Source organism: Eurypyga helias, unplaced genomic scaffold, assembly GCF_000690775.1.
Source record: "Eurypyga helias isolate BGI_N326 unplaced genomic scaffold, ASM69077v1 scaffold5521, whole genome shotgun sequence".
NCBI lineage: Eukaryota > Metazoa > Chordata > Aves > Eurypygiformes > Eurypygidae > Eurypyga > Eurypyga helias.
In genome coordinates, this window is record NW_010228790.1 from 89,793 (window position 1) to 110,378 (window position 20,586).

General features: G+C 39.6%; 1 protein-coding gene across 1 annotated transcript in view; it reads right to left on the reverse strand.

Annotated features, from left to right (window-relative positions):
* Positions 1-20,586, reverse strand: part of LOC104515952 (protein NEL) — a gene marked incomplete at its 5' end in the record, with an annotated part of 50,463 nt that overhangs the window by 13,683 nt on the left and 16,194 nt on the right. Inside the window, one exon of the mRNA XM_010160128.1 lies at positions 3,806-3,946. Within this exon, the coding sequence (XP_010158430.1) occupies positions 3,806-3,946 (141 nt within the window). The remainder of the gene's footprint in view (positions 1-3,805; positions 3,947-20,586) is intronic.

The window sequence follows — 20,586 nt, forward strand, 5'->3', positions numbered from 1 at the left end:
TTGAATTGGGCATTCTGGATCGATGCTTTCCAGTCCTTCCATTTGTACCTGTCTCATTTAAAGAATGTGGTACCTGCTGAGAGTGAAGGTATGTTGATCTCATATGCTGTAACAACAGCTGGTATCTGCCAGATACGCTTGCTAAGTCCTAAGGGGCTGCAGTAATTAGGTGAGATATCCTTTGGATGTTGAGGTATGCAAAATGTCCAACGACTGATGAGGTATAACCCACGCTTTTCTGGCACAAACCACCACAGTTTCTCCCTTCAACTGAAATGAAAAGCTTTTAGACATTGCGGGGAACAAATTCAATGGAATCAGGATCTTACACAGAACTGCAGAACAAATATTAACTGGGCCTGAATGCCCTTATTTTAGGATTTTGTCCTCAGTGGTTCCTTTTTTTAATGCAATGAACACTGAGGCTTCAATATGTACTATTTTAGCCAACTCTCTTTTATGAAATGGTACATGACAGCCCATCTTCAGAGCACCAGTAAGACTGTGTAAAGAAAGTAAAGAAAAGCTGTAGGGGGGCAAAGAGAAAGGTACCAGGTAATATACGATGCTGAATGCTACATTTACGTATATAAAAAGTAAGACTTTCCAAACCCATGCAGTTCTCAAAGACTAAGCAGCTGCTCTTTCACCACTTTTCTGGAAATAAGATGATGCATAACATAATTCTATTTCCAAGAGAAAAGCAGCAAGTGCTGGCAAGAGGTTGAAGCCCTACAGCTGCATATCCCATCATTTCTCTCGGTAATTGTTATAGAGACCACAGGTCTACCTGGGAGTATAATGCAAAGCAGAGAACCAAGAGCAAAGGAATCTCTAGGTCTTCCATTGCCTGCAGGTACAATAAAATGAGATTATGTATTTTGGCGTTCAAGTACATTAGTCAAAATACTCAATATTCTCAGTCGTGCCAAAGAAGCAGCAGTAGCCAAGGTCAATATATGTGTAAAACAGGTGATTCAGCAACTATTATTTCATTATCAAGCACTGACAAATTCTAATGCTACCAAGAAGTCCACCCCTAGATAGGAATTTTTAATACGATGTCCTAAAGGGACTATTTCCTGAAAAAGAGGTAGGTGCAGTTTCAGTATTCTGTTAGTCTTTGAGGAAATGATCCCATGCTTCTGTGATCTTAACAAAAGTGTTTCCACCTGAATCTTTAAAACTGGAAGCTTTGCTGAAGGAAACAAGTTTCTGACTAACACTGATCACAGAATGCTTTCTGTGGTACTATCAGCACATGTTCAGGGGATAACAGACACAGATTTGAGGCACACTATATAGAGCAATCAAGAAAGAAAAGATTTGAGCCCACACTTCCTTGGCTTTTAAAGGTTTTCTCCACTGAAAGAGGGAACTTTCTTCAAAGCAACAAAAACTTACAAAAGATGAGGCGAAGACAAGCCTATTAGGCACTCTATATAAACACTACTTTGAAGTAGTCCTCTTAGAAAGCAAAATGGACAAGTCCTCGAAAAACATTTTCTAATCCCCATGAGGTTTAAATTCTTTGTTCTCCCAAGAAAGAAATCAAGGCAGGCCCACTTTCTCTTTGGTGTGATTCAGTGCTGTTTCTTCTACAGCTCTGCAAGCTGCAGCACTTGCACAAGCCAGAAAGCTTCAGAGGACACCAGTCCCAGATGCAGCAAGAACCGCATGCAGCTGCAGGTGGGAAGCGGAGAAATGAGATTTGAAATCTGAGATTAGTATACCCTGGAAGCTGCTCCCCTGTTACAGTGAGTGTCTAAAAGACCATCCACCAGCAGCCCAATCTAATCACCTCTAACTAGGGGATACAGAAGAAGTGACAAAAGAAATCCATTTTCTTATGTCTTTAAACCCAGTAGGGGAACCTCTCATGGTGGAAAGATCTGACATCAGAGAAACAGATTGCTTTTGCACTACTGTGCTCTGTTACTAGAGGTTCAACTTTCCATGCTGCAGTGTAGTAGGCTGCCTCTTCATACCTTTTTCAGGTTTTTATTTGCTGTCTGACACACAGTGTCACAGGCTTCAATCCAACAGAAAGTGATGTAGTCAGACTAAGCAAATATCTACCCTTCCTCCCCATCTCAAGTTGCTGCACATTCCAAAATTTGGAGCTGCAATCAATCAAATTGAAAGTGTTCTAGTGTTAGTGACTAGGGTCATCAGCAATGAAGATAGTTTCCTGGCATCTGTGATTTAATTCTAATTACTTGTTATCCTCTGTGTATGTTTAATAAAGAGCTGCTGGTGCTTTGTAGAAAAGGTCAAAACATTCTAATAATTACCACTTCTGCATACATGTAGCAATCCCCATATTTCTTTTTCCTCGGCTTTTCATTTGCTTAGAAATTGCTGCTTAATCATTGCTTGTTTGCACACCTCTCAGCAGTCACTTTGTATCACTTACATCTCTTGAGATAGCACGTGCCAAACCACTACCCTCAACCCATGAGACAAATGTTATATTGACAGATAAAACATGAGGTATTAAGACTATTTCCATAAATGACTGGCTAGTGTATTACCTGTGCCATGAGTGACAGAAGGGTGATGTTATAATCAGAGGTATCATAACTCCTTCTTTACACCTTCACGTACTAACACCTGGCCAGCTAACACTGACATTTAGTTAGTTCTTGACAAAGGAAGCTCGACTTATGAAAGCAGTGGCTGACTCAAATTGCTGATCCCTCCTGGGAACACAGGCTTTCAGCTGTGGTGAAAATGTGTTGAAATAAAGTATTGATGATGGGGCTACCAAAAAGGTCATTCTCGCTCCTGGAGAACTGTCTGTGTGTCTGCCTTAGTGAAATTAATTCAATTGCTTCCCTTTGGGACCAATACAGCCCACTGATGTGAGTTTAAACAGCAAGGTAGGAAAGCTTACACTGTGTGAGCACTGAATATTTCAGCACTCAGAGGCAGAAGGATTCTCCGTTCTCCTAATTTTGCCTTAAGTAGTCCATGGTAAAACAGACGGGTTTGTTCTCTTATTTAAGAGCAGCAGCATGCAATAACTTAAGAGCTGAATAATATTCCATACTAAGAGACCTGCATGTGAAAATAACTGTCTTCTTACTAACCTGCTTATCTCTCTAACGTCATTCCTAAACAAAGAAAACCCTCCCATGTCCCTGTAACCCCTGTCACTCTCCTGTCCCCTGTACCTCACTCCATCCTTAAATCCACTGAGCTTCCTAGTTTGTAAAGTTGTTCTTCCAACTGCAACTTTCTACAAGCAGTTAGCACAGGAGAAGCACCACAGTATTAACCTGGGTGTGGGTAAGGGCGTGGGTAATTCCCATTGCAATGAGAAACATTTTCATTGTAGACTAGTACTTGACTTGTACTCGTGTACAAGGAATGAAGTGGAGGAACTGAGGTCTAGACTGAAGCCCATTTCTACATATAAAGAATCTGACATATAAACAGATTACTGTGGAGTGACAGATCACAGTGCATGCTATCAGCCCATGGGAAATCACTTATGCAGGGACCGTGCAGAGGAGCAGATGTAGGGCCAGAGACTGTGTTTTAAGGGCCTTGCCTGACCACAAATTATCTTAGCAAATCATAGAAATGGTCACTAATGCTCCACCTATATGTCAGGAATACTCCTACTTCACTTCTTTTGCCTTTATTTATGATGCTTATTTAGACTATGATTGCTTGGGGTCAAGGTTTAACTTTCATTGATACAGTGCCCAAGACAATACTTGACCAGTACAGTCAGAGATACTAGCCAATACTGTAATGCAAGTCACAACACATACCCCATCTTTTTTCAGATACTGACCTTCACAGGATTCTCCACTTGGTGAAAACATCCCATTGTCATGGTAGCCATCTCTGCATTCACAGTGGTACCAACCAGGCAGGTTAATGCAGTTAGCACGGCTGTCACACTGAACAAAGCCATCTGAGCATTCATCAATGTCTGTTTAGCAAGAACAAAAAAAAAAAAAAGGGAAAATTCACACAGAGGAAATTGCTATATTCATCTGAAAAAAGAACAAGGTCTCTGGTATTTTTGGGTTTCACTGAAGTATTTTGATTACCAACAATTATTGATCCACAGGCAAATTTTTGAATCGTTTCCATAAAAGTATGTTTGCTAATGGTGCTGCCCTGCTAAAAGTGATGGTTCTCCAATTTACTGTTTATATATTAGCAACTCATTTCGTCACAACACATGATAGGTAATCTGACATCTGTTTAAGTCACCCACAGTATGAAGAAAGGAATTGGATCCCAGTTCAGATAATAAGATGTTAACCCTTTGATGAGTGCAGGCTGCCTGATTAAACAAGGACTGTTTCTGGGAGCTAACTATTTTGTGGAGTTCCTGTTGACTTGCACCAGCACCCCGACTCAGCATAATGAACAGCAGTCTCCTCTCTCACAATCAAAAGAAACAGCTGGGACTCCAAATAAATGGTTAGACCCTCAAAATGAAATACACATGTTGCCCTGCTTCTGATAATTCCTTTGGGATGTGTGATTTCTTAAAGAACAACATCCACTGACCAAACTTTATAGTAACAACTCATGATAGAGCGGATTTCTGGACACACTCGCTCGATCCAAAACCCATCAAGGCATGTTGTGCAGACACCTGCACTCACGGACTCAGCAGAGATGCAAAAAACTTTGTGACATGTTCATTTTCAGTGCTTTCTGTTACACAGGAAGCCATATTAAGGAACAGGTCCCAGAATGTGACCGTTGTTAACAGTTAAGGAATACCAGCAGTATGGAGTCCAACAGAGATAAAAATGTGTCCTTTCTTCTCAGATGTAGCACATTATCACTGTGTTTTACCATACTAGAGGTAGCATACGTATTTGAGCAGCGAGTTGACCAAAAGATGCCTACAGAAGTGACACGGAGACATAAGGCACAAACTTTCTTCAGAAACAAAAAGCTGTAAACACCCTCCATGAGTTTGAATAATGATTAAATCCTCAATGTACTGGCCATTCTGGCCAAATTCAAACCAGAGATTCAAACTCTTAAAAGTCTGAGCAGATGATCTACTATCCTCTGGAATGTGGCTACAAAGGTGAGGTATGATGTGATCACCAAGATTTATGTAAAACATGTCAAAATTGTGTTCACAGTCCCTGATAGCTCCCATTTATCTATTTTCATAGAAGGCAGTGTAAACTGGCTAAGAAAATCAATTGTGAGCTGTGGTAAAGTCACAAATCTCTTTTCTGAGAATACTAATTTGTGCATAGATAAAGACAAACTCACTCTAGTCACCTATGAAATCCACTCAAACAAAAACTTAAAAAACCTAAGACTTCCTTATCCATCAGAAACACTTTGTGCCCCATTTCAAGGAAAGAAAATTATTAGGTATGTGGGGGACAGCTGCATGCCCTGTAAGGTATCACTCAGTCATCCACATTAGTTTTTGAGTTGCATTTTTCTTCTACATGCCAAGAGGTAGGTGGGATGTTCTCTGGGTATTTTATTTACGAGCCAAATAACATCCCTTTGGAATCTCTTTGGAATAAACGTACAACTACATGATGAGTGTATTGGTTTCTAAATGCTTTACAGTTACTTGATGAAATTTCATTAGAAATTTTCATTATTACGTCTCAGTCTGATTTTCTACCAACAGTCTCTCTTATCAGGTGTGCCTGGTGTACGTTAGCAGTATTTATGATGATGAAAATTACCAGTACTCCTGCTGGAATAAAACACCAAGCACATATTCTTGCCGCTTTGTCTACCACAAATTAAGCCATAAATCTCTACTGGTTTAAAACACAGAATCTTCAACACCACTATGAACTCCAGGATGATCATCGAAGTAGTCCTGTTGCAGGACTGAGAAATGCCAAACCTTTAAAACCTTCTGCTGTTCAGTGTCTCTCTCTGTAAATCGGTATAAACTCTGGCCTTTTCCTTGTGAGCAGCCAGGAGCCAGTGGGACCTCAGAGGTATTTGAGAGATCAGAGCAAGATCAATGAAAATTATGTTACTGAAGAAAGGTTGGTTTGCAGCCTGTGCCTTATCTACTGCTATTCACTCACATACCCGCAGATTACTTAAGAAAAAGGAAAGGAAAAGAAGAAAGGACTACAATCTAGAAGTTCCCTTACTGTGCAGGGAATATACCACCTAGGACATAGCTTGCCTGGCATAACAGAATCTAAGTAACCATGCTAACACTTGGGATCCTCTGGTCAGTAGAAGACAATTTGTAGGTCTTGGCCAAAACTACTAGCCCTAGAGAATCAATGAAGCATGCAATCTCATAGGATGAAAGAGAAAATCTGTTATCAGGACTCAATGTGAATCTTTATACTTGCCTCTTAATAACATGCATTAAGACACCAGACGGCATATATTTCTTCTTTAGTAAAGTGGAATGTATTTATTGGTGATGAGGTGGAGAAAAGAGTGTTATTTAGGTCAAAGTAACAGATATGAATTAAAGAAAGCCTGTGTTCCTCTCTTCAGAAGAATTTATTTGTGAATCTGTAAGCCTTATAATTATAAGCACAGTACTGCAGGCACAGGCTGAATGCATTCTGATCAACTCCCTTACTGATTATTCAGGAAAAACAAGCCTTGAATGTCACGTCAGTACTGGTAAACTGACAACAAAAGCAGCTTCTCTGTATTTATTTGCAAACTAGCTGACAAACCTATATCACAAGAAATATTACTTGAGATGAAACGCTTTTACAGATGTCAATAAACAATGAAATACATTCTTCTGTCTTTTTTTGTGGCTGTGTGCAAAGTTGAGTGGAGTTATGTAAGAAAGCCGACCATAACAAGTGTGGATGGAAGCACGCTGCTGGTCTTTAAGAAACGTCCTATTCTTGACAGATTGTTTGCCTGAAACCATTGCATTGGAGATGAATAATCCATTACTCCATACGTGATTTTGCAGAAAACAAAAGAAATCCAAAACAATTCTCCTCACCACTAACGTTTTAGGCAAACGACATTTTAGAGCACGTGCCAGTGGGTTTCAGAATATAGATGTTCCTTATGCACAGAATTTTGTTCTAGATCTCCCAGCTAGTGCTGATCATGAATTCTAGTAGAGACTTGCTCTGTAACGGGACAAAATATAACTGCAGCAACTCTGTTAAACAAGAAAACACAGCAGAAATGTGTTTTACACAGCCAAAGCACTGATTTCATGGAAAATTTTCTTGACATTTGGATAAAAGGATTTCTATTTTCAAATGGGCATAGCATGGCTCAGGAAGTGCTGAAAGAGTATCTACAATTGAAATTATCTTATTAGTATGGGAAAAGCAGCCAGAAATAATTTTTCTGTCCTATGGTGAAACATTCTCCGATGAATCATCTTGCAGCTGCTCAGTCAGAGGTGTAAGCTGACAAGAGAAGAAAAACTGATTGAAGTTTTGCTTGGCCAGTGGCTATGGTATATCAGTGGGCTATATGGAACATTAACAGCACTAATGAAGTCCTGTTTGATGCTGTACTAGAAAGGCACGAAAAATGAAATACTACTCTATAGAAGGAAGTTACTGAAAGGCTTTCCATTTTTCACTTATGAAAAAAATTTAAACAAAATGTTTAGGTGCTAGGAAAGGAAGAATGTATTTTTTTCAATAGGAGGTGATGATACTTTTAAGCAAATCGACAAAACAGGTATCTTATTCTGAGCATGCAAGTTCCGTCCTTTAAGTGGCTCTAAGAAGCTGTGGCAAAGTGTGGGGAGAAGAAGAAAAAAAAAATAAAATAGGAAAACATCCAAAGCATCCCCACCCTGGAAGTAAAAGAGTCTCTCATATGAGTGATGTGCCAGAGCAAATGGCCTTATTCTCTCCCTGCTCCACTTTATGGCAGAACTACCACTGACTGCCATGGAAGTGGTGTAATCTCTATTTTTCTCTTTCCTTTTCATTAAAGATCACAATTACACGTACCAAAACTGCCATCCCACTGATACAAGTGGCCAAGTTTGGAACAGAAAGTTATACCAAGAGAGTTGATAGAAGTAACCTTCACCCCAAGCTGGAGAGCAGCTACACGCTGTACTGCAGCCCTTCAGCACCGCCTGCTCTGCTGTACTTCACCCCATGGCATCCACATGGCACAAGATTTGTCATTTTGGCTCTTGAAACCCTGTGGCTGGAGAACACACACCTGTGAGGTCGGTCAGCCCACAAAACAGCAGCAACGTGGAGACTCTCTCTACCCTTTGTAACTCACGGATGCATTCAAAGGAAAACTGTGCATACCCCATTGCCAAAAAACAGGGTAACTGCTCATGATGCACTCGTGTTGCACATGATTTAGTTTTCAAATATTCTGGCTTTGTCCTGTGCATTTTTCTTAAACTGAAATCAGTCAGATTATTTTCATATTCTGTCACTCATTTTTCAACTGGAAAGAACCGTTTTATTTTTCTAACTGGAGCCCCACTCTAATAAAGTACACACACAGACACAGGCATTTTGAAAGTAAGTACTGCATACACCTAGCTCCCCTTGACATGAAAAAGCCCTCGCTCTTCCAAATCACCTTCTTTATACCTCAGAATCACTCATTTCCTGAACTCTGGCAACAGTTTCAGCTTTTACACCCCTTGCTCTTGGGGACACTGAGAAAACTCTGCTCCCTGAAGAGTAAAATAAGATCATTAGAAAATTATCCACTGGTACACTAAGAAAAAAGGAAAGCTAGCTGTCTGATGAATATTATTAGAGAATTTCTGTATAATAAGAGCTTTTGAAGATTGAAAGTGGTATAAAATTGCCAATTTGAAAGATAGCAGTGCTCTTTCATCCAGCAATAGGACCAAGCTCTCTAATGTGGACAAGCTGCACTCAACAAAGAACCATGGTGTGGGGGAAAGGGGGTGGGGTGGGGTGGTGGTATACCACTTTATATTACTCACTTTGAAACTGAAATATTAATCATCAAATCCTCCTCTCAAAAAACCCTGTATGCCACCATCAAGCACAAAGTTACAGAGACACAGAGCACAAGTTAGACCTAAAAGCCTCTCTTTCATAAACTGCTTTATCCAGGTCAATATAAACCAAAGCCCCAGCAGCCCTCTCCTATCAAGAAGGCAACACTACAGTGTGGCAGCTGTGAATACTTGGAATTTAGTTATTTCCATTCTGGAAGTTTTATTCTGGGACAGCATAATACATGGGACTCACTAAGACTGTCAAGTAATAGAGACTTCCAGTTGCAATAATCTGTCCCAGTGCTAATTGGGTTATTATCACTGGGTATATTTATAAAGATTAATGAGCAGCCAACAAGTCCCATAATGTTCAGTCACTACTGACTTGGGCTAAATTTGAGATCTCATTTCAAAGACGACAGCCTTTCCAGTCTAATGCTAACCTCCAGAGCCACCCACATCCCAACCCCATATAGAGTATAAGTAGAGTGCAAACACTCGAAAGAAAAATAATTTCAGAAACGGAAAACTGAAGAAGTGGTTTAGGGGACTAAGAAGCTGTTTAAAAAGATAAAGCTTCAGTTTTTTTTTCATGGATACATTTGGAAACGTCAGACTCTGATATGTCTCTGCATTTTTGAGGATGTTATGTCTGGCTTGAATATAAAAGACTATGTCCCAACTATTCAGACTTATGCTTAGATAACCGAATGCCCAGTAGGATTAAGATGATGTCTGAGTTATCTGATTTTAGTAAATACATATGCAAGGGGAAAAAAGCCTTATTCAGTAGGACAAAATGAAAGTTCACTGTACTGCATAATGAATCTTCTGTCAAAACTCAATTTTCTGAAGTATCTTTGAAAAGACCATTATCTATACTGCAAGTTATAGGGTCCCATCTCTTGCATATAAGAAAAGTGTTTGTGTTGGTTTTCATGTGATGGCAGATTTTGAGCATGATGGTACTTGAGAAAACCCTGCTGTTCAATCAGACCTTTGATTTGAGATCTTATGCAAAAAACAGGTCCCAGTGGAGAAATAGAAGAAACTGAAACTAGATCAATATACTGGAGCTATCTTGTTAATACAAAGTATCAGCTTTTGGGATTTCCATCCTGCTACATTCCCATATAGAACATACATATAAAAAAGGTACAGAGAAATAAAAAAAGAAATTTTTTTTTGTATTCCCAAAGAATACAGAAGCTGAGACTGCTGAAATAATCCAGGAAGGTATCAGTTATACAGAAAACCAAAGTTGTTCAGAATGCCTTTTAAATCTGTTTTGTAAAGTCTGATCAGCTCCTTTCTTCTAACGCTGCTGCTGATTCCCAAAGGAACTTTCTTCCTTGGTTAATAAATGTCCTAGAGCCTGATTTTGTTTACAATCTCACTACTCTGATTTGTTCAGCTTCCAGTAGCTCTTTAAAGACATGAAATCATGTCATGAGTACTAGGACATGCTTTTCACTCTATGGGTTCTCACTTCAAAGTTTTCATTAAACCATAGAATATTCTTGATTTTAACTGCATTTGCATCCCAACATTTCATTCAGTTACAAGGTTAAGTCATGAAGGGCCAGACTAGAGCTGGCCTGTGGGGCATAGCAAAAAAGTCACCCACTGTTTTATCCTAGCGTAACAGAACTCTGTGAGCAAAAGGACTTTCTCACCATAGCATTAGAAGCATTGGTTATCTCAGATACATCCTTCAGAGAAGAGTGAAGACCATGGCCTTTCCTCTCTTTCCTCTCCTGGAAAATGAATTAAGTCCATGACAGAAAAAATGTATTTTGAATATCTTTGGAATTGCTGGTTCTATCTCCACACCTCCAAGAACTATCAGAAAATCTAGCTGAGTCACCTTAAAACCATAATCTGGCTCAAGGGGCAAAAAACTAGAGCTGAGGCTATAAATGCAATTTTAGAAATTGCTTCAACAGGTTGAGTCAGTGCTGCTTTTAGCTGCAGTTCTTTGCTAAAAATTTCCAACTGTCACGTTGTACGAAAAAATAAGTATTGTTAAAACAGTTCTTTTTTTTTTTTTTTAATATTCTAGCAAGATTTTTTAAAGTACTCTGTCCATGGAAAACTAATTTAGTTCCATTAATGAAAAGGAAGAAAAATGTGATTGAGGATATAATACGGAATTGTAGTTCATTAATTCTTCAAGTATGTAATTTTCCAGACTCCTGATCCTCCATTGATTTCTGCACACCCCCATACGTCCTGCTAAATGCCAGCAAAAAGAAATTCAATCGTGGTGTTATTTCATGTGTGGCAGTGGTGGTGCTCCAAAATTAGATAGAAACGTTATGAAAGGGAATTTTCCACTGATTGCTTCACGAGCAGCCCTGTTAACAATTTTTTTTGTCAAAAACTGATCAATCACAGACCCCACTGATAACTGAAACTACAACAGTCTCTCATTACGCACCCAATATCATTAAAGGAAGTGACATTTGTAACAATTGAAGATGATAATTCAGAACACCTGATCAGCAGTGATGAACTAGGTGTACCCATGAATAGTGTAGAAAAAAGAACATATTTTTCAACAAGATTCTGTGAAATCTACCATGCCAATCCACATTAGAAAGAGTAGTTGAGAGGTATTTAGATTCTGTTTCTAGTCGTTGACAAAGATGTGGTCTTGCTTTCACTTTGTCTGTACTTCTCAGTACAGCATCTCAACTGTAACAGGTGTCTGTTTCCTTGTTAGTCCTATCTTGAAAAAGAAAACTACATCTTTTCATCAAGATAGCAAAAGCACTTTTATACCTTGAAATACACTGGCAAAGCCATTTTAGATACCTACTAGTATTTGAAAGTTACGTATCTCCATTGGGACAGGTTAGAAATAGGAGTAACACGCTAGCGCTACTCACTAAAGTGGCAGTTTCTAGGTATGAGTAGCTAAGTCCTAAACAATAGAGACTAATTTGTTAGAGAGAGAACTAATCTCTCTCTAAAAGAGAAGGGCTAGTTGGCCAGCTCTTATTACCAAAGAGCAGGAAGGAAGGCTTTACTTGCACAGTGTACTGACCAAAGACCTTGAGTTTCCTCAGGTGAGGAGTCAAGTCAGTCATAAAGACTTTTACATATTTGAACCATGGATGTAACCAACACATTCTCAGCTTAGTTTTGGTTCAAGCTTTGCCAGAAGTTGTTTCAGATCAGCTCTGGTATGAACTACAGTATATTTCCAAGTATTTAGTTCAGAGGCCATGTAAGGAAAACAAACAAAAGAACCCAAAAAACAACTCAAAGTTTTGACTAGGACTTGATTTGAGCTTGGTCTTCTGCTAACGTCTGCTACCCTTTGGTCAGGGTACCCCACATTATATGTGGGCTTAAATTTAAAACACTCTTACCTACATTTTCTCACCAGTGACTTGTTACCATGACTCTCAGTCCATACACCAGTGACTGTTAATTTACATTGCTGTTCCTGAATTATAAAATCAAGCAGAGATTGTACAACATTGCTGAAGCACAGAAAAGGAAAAAATCCACACTATTCCTTTGCTTGGGCTATAAACATATCATTGGCATGTATCTGCAGAGACTGCAGACTCCCTCATGTTGACAGCAAGAGGAAGGGCTCCACAGGGATATGGGGCAATGATTGGCAGTGTTATAGATTTTAATTCCACTAATAGTTGAATGGCTCATAATTCATAAAAGAGAGAGCTTGCAGTGAGTGATGAAGGTCATCCCTATCTCCCTTACATAACAGAAGTAAATTCTATTATAATGCTGCCCAGCTGCACTATTCACATTCTATTTATAGCCCACTGTATTTTAAGAACCTAATTGAAATTTTAGTTTTCAGGTTTAGTAAAGAAGGTTCTTTCCCGCAGCAAATAATAGCAAAGTGGTGGATGCATTTTGATGTTTTTAACAAATAACAAAAAAATAGTCCTGTCTCCTGAAAGGTCTTTTGTAGCAGTCTCTCTTCCTGTTTTTTTGTGGGGTTTTTTTTGTTTGTTTGTATTTTTGTATTTTTGGTTTTTTTTAAGATGCTACATACAGGATTGTAGTGTTGCAACAAGCTATAGAAAATATAAAGAGAAAAGGATTAAGTACTAGTATGTGGTTCTGCTATAGCAGAGAAAAAGCATTCATTCTGTTATTTAAAACTGACAAGGACTCTGAGGAAGGAAAGCAATAATATGCACCCAAGAAACCATGTCAGGCAAGGAAAATGAAGGGAGAAAAACTCACAGAAGGATGAAGCAGCAAAGCATCTTAAGCTAAAAAACAGAAAGGATGAGGTAAATAGAGTTCATGCCTAAATCCAGAATGCTCATCAAACTCAATATGGTATTTTTTTGCTTAATTTCTGTCAGAGAACTACTTTGTGAATAAATATAAGTAAAAATGTAAACCAGAGTAAAATGTTCCAAGATTCTAAAGTCACCAGCCCTTGTCTCACTGCTCGTTTTTTGAGCTTATTTTTCATATCTGAGAAAAATTCAGGTGATAACAGGGATTAGGGTGACCTCCCTTCCAGACACTGCAGTCAAGCAAAAAGCATCTCATTCACAGAACCCCGGCTTTCCTTTTGGCTTGCTGCAGATCTCATTTGTTTACTCTCATAGACAACTTTTAAACCTTTTTCTGCAATTTAATGAGCTAGCCATTTTAGAATACATCCTTTTTGAAAGTCCAAGTACTTTCTTAGGTTTTTTGATTTGGCTGCACTTCCCACTCCGAAAAAATATGATATAAACCCCACCATGTCTTCTCTCAGGTATTAACGCATTTGAACGTAGGAGCAAGGGGAGCAGAAATGAGATGGTGTGTATGCTTTTTTTTTTTTTTACTTAAAGAACTCCAGATGAAGAATTTCAAGTACCAGCACTGATTTGGTAAGTACCATATGTGACGATGCCGAGGCATGGTTTGTGGAACAGTAACACACCAATGAAGACAGACTACGGAAGAGGCCAACATGTTTGGGGAGAGGTGAGAGGAGGAGCATTGAGCTGTAGAGATGAAAGCTGCGCCCACTGCCTTTACTCCCCTGCCTACTTTATTTGGTCCCACAGACAGATCATACAAGTCACAAGGACACTCACTGATAGTAATTTATCTTGCACATATGTTTTTTTCAACCAGACCTCACAAGGTAGACCACAAGTGCTGTTTGTTTGTAAAAAATGTAATAGTGTCCTGTGCAGTTCTGTTGCACTCTAAGGATCTTTAATTTTTATGGATATTTGAACGAGTGGTTGAATATAGCACCAGCACATGTAATTAACTGCAGGGGAAATACCTGAGGAGAGGGAGGGGCAGTAAGTTACTCTGTACACCAGCACGCTGAATTTCAGATTCTCACTTACAAACAGCTTATCTATATCATATATGCCATGTTTGCAACCCATCTGCTGGCTGCATGTGTCTATTTTTCTGTAGCCTGAATTAGCAGTTGGAGCATTGTTAAAATAGAGCATTCCTTGCAGGAAAGGCTGTTCTCCAGGGGTTAGCTGAACTCCTCTCTACTACAGTTTCTGACACTGTCAATCATGTTTTCTTTTTCAGTTTTGAACTTCCTTGTATTAGTAAACTGGCACACAGCTGAAGTTTGCTGGAATAACTAATTCAACAACTCAAATTACAACTGTTAATTCTTTGCTAGATTTTTATTGGTATTGTAGAATATGCAGTATTATTTATTTTCTCAGCAACAGTCCTTCTGAGTCTACAGTTACTCTTGGACTGTAAACATCACATGCCCAGGTTTCCTAAGCTTATTTACAACTAAAATCCTTCAGATCCATGAATTTCTTCCTGAGGACAAATACCCCATGCAGAGGTTCTTGAAGAACAGCTTCAGCAGAAACTCTGTGCTAGGGTTTCTTGTTCTCTCTGAAAATGATATTCCAGATTCTTTTGGGCTGGGGGAGGACAAATAAACTTTAGCCACTTTACACCCTTTATACACATGAATAGAGAAATCTCAGACAAGTCAGAGGGGACAGAAATGTAATAACAGCCTGGACAACCTGCATTTGTAATCTAATTCCTACCAGACTATTGCTCAGACTCTACACAGGGTTTGTAGTTTACTGCTTTCCCAAATGATTAAGATCCCCATCAAATCTGGGTTGTTCCTCACCCAGAATGCAATCATTCACAAGCTTTCATCTTGTGTCTGGAAGAATTGCCCCTCTCCTTCAACTTTCACCTCTTTGTTTGGTCATATTTGTTTTAGAGGGAGAGAGGGACAAACCCTTTGTCACGTAAAACCCCTGACAGCAAAGCTGCTGCTGCATCATGCATTCCACATGCTGCTCTCTCCTCTGTCTCCACGGGATTACAGCATTAAAGGAGATGGCAGTTAAAAGAGAGGTACAGCCAGGAGAGAGTTAAAACCTTTGCCTCTACTTAGTTTCTGCCAGTGTTTGCTCTTGTCGGCCTATGTTCGCGTGAGCAATTGAAGCCCAATTAAAAAAAGCGGAGATTGCAGTGCAGTATTTGGCTCTTTAGTGCTCAGCATTCCTCAAGATATATCACAGGCTTTGCAGTGACTTCAGACATAGAAGTCAACTTATTTTTCATGAACTCATTTAAATAGCTTAGAAAAATGCATCACACGTGAGTTCCTTATGGGGATAAAGGGTCTTTTGAAATCAAACCTAGCTTGACATTTCCTCAAACCATTACTTCTAAAGGTACAAGCATTAGTAGTAACTTATTTTATTTTTACGCATGTTGGACTGGGCAGCTATTAACCTAGAGTACTCATTAGTTTGGGGGTAGGCAGATGATTTATGAATAAAGCTATGAACATATTGCATGTTATAGTTCCCTCAGCTAGACTCTGATAGGGTTCCTACTCACCCAAGGACTGATTCCAGAAATATATTAAAGAGTAAGCATTACAACAGCATGCTTCATGGTCTTCAGAGTCCTTAAGGTCGGTCAGAGATACCAAAATGGTCTTCACCATCAATGGCAAAGAGTAATTTTTGCATCAGCACAAATGGACATTTTAGAATGAGTCATTATAACTTGTTATTATTGTTCCTTAATAGAAATGAACAGGAAAACCTGGATCATATGGCAAAGGCAGCTCTTTAAAAGCACACAGCAGTGTTTGCCAAGAGAACTGTATCAATTTTTATCAGCTGAATACAAGGCCCGGTTTTGTTGACATGAAAGCATAAGACGATCAGTTAGGTTATTTTTATCACGTTTGTCTAGAAATCAAAACAGACGAGGAATACTGGGGGGGCAGAGATGGGGGGAATGGACAGACAGATGACATGACTACGACAAAGTAATCATTAATTCTGGATTACTGGAAGACAGCTGAAAAAGACAATATTCTATACTCTTAAAGTATCTTTGGCTGGCTACAAAAGACCATAACTAAGGAAAATAAAACATTTCATCAGCAGAACTCTACAGGACTTTCAGTATCAGTTTTTCAGCAATATGCATACAGCTTCAAGCTTTGAGGTACAGAAAAAATCACCCTATTAATCATGAGTCGAATGTAGATAGAATATATTTTGCCCTAAGGAGTACATCAGAAATTATACTAACCAAACAAAGCAATGCAGAAGCATGTAAGAAGTGCAGAGGTCAAATTCCTAGAATTACTGTTCTCAAAAACTATGGTACTGGATTAGATGGTTCACAGAGACACAGTTCAGTAATCGAATCATTGCTCTTAGGCACTATTTGCCTACAGGAGCTCTGGAGGTAAGATTTAATACCTTTCACTTTGGGCAACAGGAAAATTACATTGTCAACCATGCAAATGTCAGTGTTAGCTTACTCCTTGTTAGCGATTGTCCATATCTCAAAAATCACCTAATATTTTGAAAACATTAAAAAACTTTGCAACCACAAGGAGAGCTGAAATGTTGTCAATATATTCTGCTATGATACATTAGTATGGCTTTCTAAGGAAATAACTCATATAGTCATTTCCTTCTAACTTCTCCTTAAGCCACCAAAAAAAGTCTATCTGAAGATGCTTGTTTCACATTGGATAATTGTGTCAAGACTGCAAAACACAAATTATGTGATAACAGAGTTAAATTAAAAGAGGAGAGATTTAGATTGGACATCAGGAAGAAATTCTTCCCTGAGAGGGTCGTGTGGCACTGGAACAGGTTGCCCAGAGAGGTTGCGGATGCCCCATCCCTGGAAGTGTTCAAGGCCAGGCTGGATGAGGCTTTGAGCAACCTGGTCTAGTGCAAGGTGTCCCTGCCCATGGCAGGGGGGTTGGCACTAGAAGATCTTTAAGGTCCCTTCCAACCCAAACTATTCTGTGATTGATTCTGTGCATTTCAAAATTTATTATTAGGGTTCTGTATCAATGTACTGAGTAATTATCATAGTGACATATTAGTCTTTTTAAGCAGAATTAGCTGTTACGTTTAAAGAAGACATAGAAGTTGATGTTACAGGATGTTTCCTGTAATTTGTCCATCATTTTACTATCTGCTTTTCCCAAAATAAGACAGCACTTAAAATGGGAAAATGTAGAGCAAGATGCACCATCACTAACCACTAGTTATATCAATTAGTTATAACACTAGTTATATGATTTCTCTCCATAAACCATGGCTAGCTCAAACAACATGGTTCTTGCCTCTGAAATCAGTAATCAACAAGCAAAATAATCACCTCTGAGAAGGCCAAGACCGTGTCACAGACCACTCATTACCCCGTCTGTTCAAGCTTGGTAGTGACTTTATATAGCAAAGACACAAGTCATAAAGCAAGATGTTTCAGCATCGTCAGTAAAATCATTACATTATTTTTAGCAGCTGGGTCATGTCTCTTTCTGCTGAAATGGAAACTACAGAAAATATTAATTAAATGCAGGTGCATGCAGTAATTCAGAAGTGTTTTCATTTCAGACATTCAGCTCCTGAGAATAGAAAGTACAGTTAGATATTTACTGTTACAAGTTTTAGCAAAACCAGTTTAAACAGGATACTCAGAAATCTGTGTCTTCATCTACATTTGAGCTATGGCTGCAAAGGCCAGACTTCCCAAACCAACATGCTACACACCAAAATTTCCACAGGGCAGCAATCCAGAGACTTGCCAAGGAAATGGGGAGCACTTGGAATGACTCAAAGAGGAATGGCAGTCACACCCCAGGGCTAGCGCGTGCACGCAGCTAAGTCCAGTGACAAGCTGGACACGCCAGCTCCAGCATCTCTCCTTGTTCACCTCTCACAGCCAGGGCTCTGGGTTACACAGGGACGTGACACCAGGGCTACAGCAGCACGCAGCCCAGCATGCAAGCTGGATCTCAACTGCTTGCAAGCCACAATTTTAGCTTCCTTGGGTTTGTATTTGAATAGCCTACAAACTGAAAATTATTGAAGTTGAAACGCCAGCCTCGAGTGATTCCAAGAAGCCTGCATTCCAGAACATGATGAATTCCTACTACACACAGGGATTCATTAAAAATTTTTACACTGCAAAAGTATTTGAGTGTCATGCTCAAGTACTATTTGTTCGTAAAATATTTTTGCAGGCTCTATAGATTAACTCAACATTTTCTTATTTCTGTGAATTGAAGTCAGCCCTTTAATGTAATTGAAACATTTCTTGCTGAAAGTATCCTCTAAGTCTCAAACTTGGGAGCCTCCCCAAAAATGGGAGGCTGAATTCTCAGGACATCAAGAATCAAGAAAGCCAGTTGGGCTATGAAAACTAATCAACTATGGAAGGCATCCCTTCTTCCTACAGATATTGCTCTGGATAGTCCATGACTATGCTGCCTTCTTGGTTGCTCCACCACTTTACTCTTGCTTCCTTCTTCTGTTTCTTCCTTCATTAAAGAGCCCAGAAACCCACTCAGGATTTCAGGAAATACAGTGATTAAACTTAATATGCTTTCTGATTAAGTTTGTATGTTATACTCAATTATCCCAGCATGCAACCAGCTTCCCCTGGTTAGACTGTGAACTGTTGGGGGGCACTTGAGGTTTGTGCAGGACCTTGCATACCTGTACCACAAATTTGAGCCTTTTAGTATTATTGTTTTAAATCCCAAGCCAACCATCAGTAATCTAAACTTTCAGTGTAAAAACAAAACCGAGAAAATGGCAGATTCCTGAGTTGTTAGGAAAGTTTTGACTGTGATACTTTCATAACTTACAGTTTCCATTAGACTGAGTCCAAGAATTTTTAAGAGTTCTGTCAAAAGTAATTCCAGTTCTTACAGAAGTGGTTCAACGCTCTATGGGTTTCAAATGCCATTTGTGTCACAGCTTTAGCTTGAGAGCCTACCTGGCCACAAGCTGATTGTGGTTGTTTTAGCTGCACACCAGGGATCAAGGGCTTAAATGGAAGCAGTTCTTTTCTGATGCTTAGCATCTTGCGATACTAAAATACTTCATTTTTGCAAAATCAGCAAAGTTAACGAGCTTTCTGGTTACTTTGACAAAGCCTTCTATTCCAATACCAGTAAAATTATTTTCCTAATAACTGGGGTATCAGAATTAAAAGATTTTCACAAGCTTCCTTTGGAACAGGAATAATAATAGTCTTCAATAATCTGAAGCCTACTATTATTATGGTCAGTGCACATGAACAAATTAATCGGGATTTGTTGAAAAGAGCAACAGTCATGCATGTTAATTATCAAGCTTTCTGAGAATGTGGCACAAAACTCTAAAGACATCTGGTCTATAAGAATTATTTACCCAAATAATTTGTCTGAGTTGTATTTCAGTATTTTGAACAACAATTTGCACAAAGTTGCAAAAATTTGTTTTAGGGACATCAAAATTTTTCTCCTTACTCCATGAAGTATACTTACACTACTTTTGTTTTACTTTTCCATATGTGGAAAAAAGGGGAAAAACAATATGAAGAGCCAAATAATACATTTTTCTTGGATTTGCCTATTTCAGATAAGAGATCAGATAAGTGAGGGTGATATCATATACCTGATGCTCATGATTTTTTTCATAAATTCAGTTACACATTTAATTAAGCCAAATGTTAGTAGTAATTGTATGGATGAATGAACATAGAATCTTGTATTGGGTTTGTCTGGCTAGCTGCTAGAAGCTTTCCCTATGTCCAGCAGAGCCAATGGCAGCTGGCTCCATGACGGACCTGTCGCTGGCCAAGGCGAGGCCCATCAGTGACAGTGGTAGTGCCTCTGGGATAATGTATTTAAGAAGGAGAAAATAAAGCCCTGGGAAGAGGAATTGCAGCTGGAGAGCGGAGTGAGAATACATGAGAGGAACAGCCCTGCAGACACCCAGGTCAGTGGGGAAGGAGGGGGAGGAGGTGCTCCAGGTGCTGGAGCAGAGATTCCCCAGCAGCCCATGGTACAGACCATGGTGAGGCCGGCTGTGCCGCTGCAGCCATGGAGGGTCATGGGGAGCAAAGACCCACATGCAGCCCGGGGAGGACCCCACTCTGGAGCAGGAGGATGCACGAAGCAGGCTGTGACCCCGTGGACAGCCCACACTGGAGCAGGTTCCTGGCAGGACTTGTGACCCCGGGGGGGACTCACACTGGAGCAGGCTGGTCCTGAAGGACTGCACCCCGTGGGAGGGATCCACGCCAGAAAAGTTTGTGAAGAACTGCAGTCCGTGGGAAGGACTCACATTGGAGAAGTTGGTGGAGGACTGTCTCCTGTGGGAGGGACCCCAAGC